This window comes from Gymnoscopelus microlampas, assembly GCF_963454915.1.
Source record: "Gymnoscopelus microlampas genome assembly, chromosome: 19".
NCBI lineage: Eukaryota > Metazoa > Chordata > Actinopteri > Myctophiformes > Myctophidae > Gymnoscopelus > Gymnoscopelus microlampas.
Genome location: NC_139956.1, coordinates 47,779,567 through 47,785,199, shown reverse-complemented (window position 1 = coordinate 47,785,199; position 5,633 = coordinate 47,779,567). Strand labels below are relative to the sequence as shown.

The window sequence follows — 5,633 nt, the reverse complement described above, 5'->3', positions numbered from 1 at the left end:
CGGCAGATCTAAAGTATTATCACGTTGTCTTTTGTCTCGTCTCTCCAATCCTTCGCATGTTGGTCCGTTCAAAAAGCCGCGGGCCTGACGAACATCCTGACGGCCTTAAGGCTATAATCGGCGGGCTTGTAGGTCGCCCACACCACGCCGTTCTCGATCTCGTAGGGCGCGTTGCTCCCCGGGTCGTACCGGCCGCCCCGGTAGTACACGCCGTTCAGGTTGGCCGACTGGCAGTTGTTGTACCACCACCCGCCTCCGTACATCTCCGCGCAGTTCTCCTCCCACTTGTCGCCGTCGCGGTCGAACGCGCTGAAGCGCATGCCGTCGTGCGACAGGAACGACTCCAGGCGCGGGTCGCCCTTCGTCAGGGCGTCGCCCGCGTCCCCGCTGTACCCCGAGACGCGCAGCGCGTACCCCTCCGCCTCCGAGCCCACCCTGACGGTGTACTCGGCGTCGGCCCTGCCCCCCTCCCAGTCCTCCAGCTCCACCCGCAGCATGGTCTCCTCCCCCTGACGAGCGGTCAGCAGGTGGAGGCGGCGGTTACCCAGCCACACCTCCCCCTTTCCCCCGGCGTCGACGGCGCCAAACCCGTCGCGGTACTCGGCCCAGGAGCGGTTGAAGCTCAGCGCCCCCGTCTCCCTCTGCTGGACTAACAGCCACCCGCCCATCAGCCCCCCCTGCTGGCAGAAAACCTCCACTACCTCGCTGGACCCCGGGCCGCCGGGCTTAACTTTAAACAGGCCGCTCGTTTCCCCCGTCAGGTGTTTCTGTCGGATGTCGGCGCAGTCTGCGGAACAAGAGGAGGGGGGAGGGGGTGGGGGGACGGGGGAGGAGGGGGGGACGCCGGTTAGCTTAGACGGGGGAATGAATCTTTACCGGGGTGAGATGAGACGACATAGTGGACGGTGTGGCAAAGAATTTGCGGCAACAGTTGTCCAATTGTGATTCTAATCTGAAGGTGCAAACGGGGCAGGTACTGTTATAGGAAGCTCAAAATACAAGGTAGCATCACCATGGTGTTCCAATTTTGTTTGTTTTTTCTCTGCGAAGCCGTTGTCGGAAAGTCACAAATACTCCCCAATCAAAATCAGGTCAAATCAAATGCAATATTCTGTGTAAGCCCAAACGTTAAGACATTGGTTCTTAAATTCAATTAAAATGTTGTCAGGAAAGGTTTATGGCGTGTATCAACACTACATTTTTTCACATTCAAGCCACATACATTATTACATTGTAGTTCTTAATCATAACCACGGATGAAAATAGTACACTTTATAATGATTGTTCTGTTCACTTCTCATTTTGGTACATAGGGCTAGCTAGCATGTCGCTAAGGCAAGCAGCCTAGCTAGCAAGCTTTGATTTTTTGTTTCTTTGTGCTTCAACGGTCACTGCTTGGTTGTACCTTTTCCCACATAATCGGCCTGGCGCTCGACGCGCGTGCTATGGATGCTCCGTGCCTTAAAATCGGGAACGTCTTCCTCCGGATGGTCGGTGAAGAAACCGCCGAGGTCCGCGCCGAAGCCCCCAAAGTCTCCCCCGAAGTCTTTGGAACCGAGGACGGTCTTAGTGCCGAAAGACGAGGAGTGGCCTGTCTTGGAGGGTCCGCCGGACACGATCTGGCACTCGGGCCCCCCTTCCGTCACCTCTTCTGTCCTCTCCACCGGTCCGTCGCTGGTTTGAACCACGACCCTGCGGGTGGTCTTGGTGCAGGAGACGCTTTTGGACGAGGTGGAGACGTGGGCGGTGGAGGGCTCTCCTCCGGTGAACGCCTCGAAACCTCCGCCGAGTCCGCCACCGCCAAAGAAGTTGCCGCCGTCTCCTCGCCCGCCACCTCCACCGCCGGAGATGGTCGTGATGGAGCCACCTGAGGGACGATCGCCGCTCGAGGGAGAGGACGGCGAGGAGGAAGACGATGTGGAGTAGTGAGTACCTGGGACCTTGGAGACAGTCGCCGGGGACGAGGGGCTGGCGCCTTCCGACTCCAAGGTGAGCGAGACGATCTTCACCTGAGAGAGGAATGGGAGGCGGGAGTTAGATTTTTTTTTTTTTTGTCATCATTGTCATCGCCAGTGGTGGAAAAAGTACTCAAATGTTCTACTTAAGTAAAAGACTGCAAGTACTCTGTTACAAGTAAAAGTCCAGAATTCAAAATTGACTTGAGTAAAAGTACAAACGAATTGGTATCAAAATGTACTTAAAGCACCAAAAGTAAAAGTACTAAAATGTTTAAAAATAGCCGATCTACAAGCTCACAACGTGTCGCATTGCGAGCTCGTAGATCGGCTATTTTCAAATAGCCTGGGTATAAAATAGATATAGATATTTTATATCTGCAAAGTAACTAGTAACTAAAGTTTTCAAATAATTGTAGTGGAGTAAAAGTACAATATTTGCCTCTGAGATGTAGTGGAGTAGAAGTAAAAGCATAGACAATTGGAAATACTCCAGTAAAGTAAAAGTAGCTCAAAATTGTACTTAAGTACAGTACTTGAGTAAATGTACTCAGGTACTTTACACCACTGATTATTACTGAAAATACATAAGGGTAATAATAATAATAATAATAATAATAATAATAATAATAATAATAATAATAATAATAATAATAATAATAATAATGATCTTACATCAGGGAAAAAGTCCTGTGTCTGTCCTGCGTCTCCGCCGCTGACGATCTGCTTGGATCTGTACCTGCTGTCCTCCACCACCTCCTTCAGAGCTCTGCTCTTCATGACATACATGGTGCTGACCGTCTCTATGCTCTGAGCAGACTGGGAATCCAACTGAGCAACCTGTGGTACATGCAGGACAGAGAGGGAAGGTCAGCGGATGGATGGACTGGTGGGTGTGCAGAGCAGTGGTGGAAAAAGACCTGAAAAAGCATCTGTGTCACTTTTTCATTTGAGCTAAAAAGCATTATTTCACACATTTGGCTATTCAAAAATAGCAGATCTACAAGCTCATAGCGCGGCACCGAGTGCCGCGCTACGAGCTTGTAGATCTGCTATTTTTGAAAGAGCGTTGTTTTTTTTGCAAATCTTGAGATGTGAGTTGCAAAAGCGAACGTTTGTAACTCAAATCTTTACTTCTGGGGGATTCAACAGTTTTTTTGAAAAAACTTATGTCGCCATAATATCAGTGGTTCTTTTTTCCATGTCAGAGACCCCCAAAATGACATGTATTTGGCCGCGGACCCTCATCTAAAAAATATATGTTCCAGGGACCCCCAGAAGCAAAGATTTGAGTTAAAAATGTTCGCTTTAAAAATATATATATTCAAAGATTTGCACACATTTTCACGATTTTTCAAAAATAGCAGATATACAAGCTCGTATCGCGGCACTCGGTGTCGCGCTATGAGCTTGTATATCTGCTATTTTTGAATAGCCCAAAGTGTAAAATAATGCTTTTTAGCTCAAATCTAAAGATGACACAGTTCCAGGTAAAGGTAGGGTAAGTGATATAGATTTTTTATGTTTTGTTAAAAAGGTTAAAGTACTATATTCTGATAGTAATCATTGCTACAGAGCATTTGTTTGGTCACAGGGGTCTCTCCAGCTCTTTAGTAAACAGAATAGTACATTTTCAGGTAGGTGACAACATTTAAGCCAATCAGGAGAAAGCACTGAAAATGCATGTTCTGTTTAATAAAGAGCTGGAGAGACATGGCATGGGAGACTCCTTTTACTGAACAAACACTCTATAGCACTGAGTACTGTACTATCAGAATATAGAGCTATTTAACACTTATTTTAACCAAATCACTTACCCTACCTTTAAGTAAAAGTATCGATACTGCAGTATAGACATACTCTGTCACAAGTAAAAGCTCGGATTTCAAAATGTACCAATGTAGTTCAAGTACCAAAAGTAAAAGTAATCATTATGCAGAATGTCCCATTTCACAAGTTTTCAAATTGTATACAAATCCTTTGAAAATAGCAGATCTACAAGCTCACAATTTCCAAATGGCCGAAATATACGTAGGATTGAAGTGGTTAATGTATGTTTTCTAACTACTAGTAACAAAAAAAAAATTCGAATAATTGTAGTGGAGTAAAAGTACAATATTTGCCCCTGAGATGTAGTGGAGTAGACGTAAAAGTACTGAAAATTGGAAATACTCAAGTATAGTTCCTCAAAATTGTACTTAACCCTTAAAGTTTAAGACCTGGAACACATCTGTGTCACTTTAGATTTCTTTGGCTATTCAAAAATAGCAGATATACAAGCTCATAGCGCGGCACCGAGTGCCGCGCTATGACCTTGTACAGTAGATATGCTATTTTTGAAAAATCTTGAACATTTTCTTTTTCCCAAAAAATGTTTTTAGAAAATATTTTTAAGAATTGCCTCAGGTCTTAAAGGGTTAAGTACAGTACTTGAGTAAATGTACTTACTTACTTTACACCACTGGATGGATGGATGGATGGGTGCAGAGAGAGAATGGATAGTGGAGATGGATCGTTGGATGGAAAGGGGAATAGAGGATGTTATTTACCTGTTTCTCCAGTGCTACGTAGCTGTCTTTATCCACACTGTACTCATTGTAACTCTGGCATGAGCCCTTGCAGGAACGCAGTTTCATGTCAATGTCGACCTACACAGAGAGGAGAGGAGAGGAGAGGAGAGGAGAGGAGAGGAGAGGAGAGGAGAGGAGAGGAGAGGGGAGGGGAGGGGAGGAGAGGAGAGGGGAGGGGAGGGGAGGGGAGAGGAGTTTGAAGGTTTGGGTTGGTGATATTTTATATAGTCTGAATCAGCTTTGTTTGTGTTTGTTTACGTGCTAAAAGAGTGGCTTTGAGAGCTGTTTTTACCGTACAATGTAAGTCAGTGAGGAGCATAATTTGATGTATAATGTTTTTTTATTAATGGAGCAATTATGTTTGATTTCTTGTCCACCTTTGGAGTTACATCATGGCAAGGTAACTACGCACCCCAAACCTCCACCAAAGTGGTCTTGCCCTTTAAGGACTACTAACCATTAAGTGTTTCCTGCACTGTAATCTGTAACAAGTGGACCTCTGACATAGACTGACATAGACCTACTGTACTGCACATAACGGAGCTACTACCTCTAAACATATTTGAAATCTGAGAGTTTTTGTATACTATTTTATGTTTTAGTATTAGTGTTCTTTTGTAAGCCAGTTTTTCCAAGTTGCAATGTTGTTTACACAATGATGTACCCTCTCCAACTGTACATACTTTCCCCATTGTTTTTCTTAAATTGTTTTTGACACTTGCTTTGGCAATGTAAACGTATGTTTTCTAATGCCAATAAGAATTGAATTGAATTGAATTGAATTGAATTGAATTGAATTGAATTGAATTGAATTGAATTGAATTGAATTGAACTGAACTGAACTGAACTGAACTGAACTGAACTGAACTGCATTGAATTGAATTGAATTGAATTGAATTGAATTGAATTGAATTGAATTGAATTGAATTGAATTGAATTGAATTGAATTGAATTGAATTGAATTTAATTTAGTTGAACTGAACACAACTGGAAACTGGTGCAACTTAAGTAAAAGTATCAATACCGCAATGTAGAAATACTCTGTTACAAGTAAAAGTCCCGGAGAAAAAATTGACTTAAAAGTACAAAAGTATTGGTATCAAAATGT

The 5,633-nt window shown here is 44.3% G+C and overlaps 1 protein-coding gene across 1 annotated transcript in view; it reads right to left on the bottom strand.

The window, feature by feature from the left end:
* The window catches only part of fga (fibrinogen alpha chain), a 12,457-nt gene continuing 6,824 nt past the window's right edge, over positions 1-5,633 (bottom strand). Inside the window, exons 5-8 of the mRNA XM_084043001.1 lie at positions 4,505-4,603; positions 2,631-2,795; positions 1,406-2,009; positions 1-787 (exon numbers count right to left, since the gene is read on the bottom strand). Coding sequence (XP_083899127.1) covers positions 69-787; positions 1,406-2,009; positions 2,631-2,795; positions 4,505-4,603 — 1,587 coding nt within the window. The 3' untranslated portion in view covers positions 1-68. The remainder of the gene's footprint in view (positions 788-1,405; positions 2,010-2,630; positions 2,796-4,504; positions 4,604-5,633) is intronic.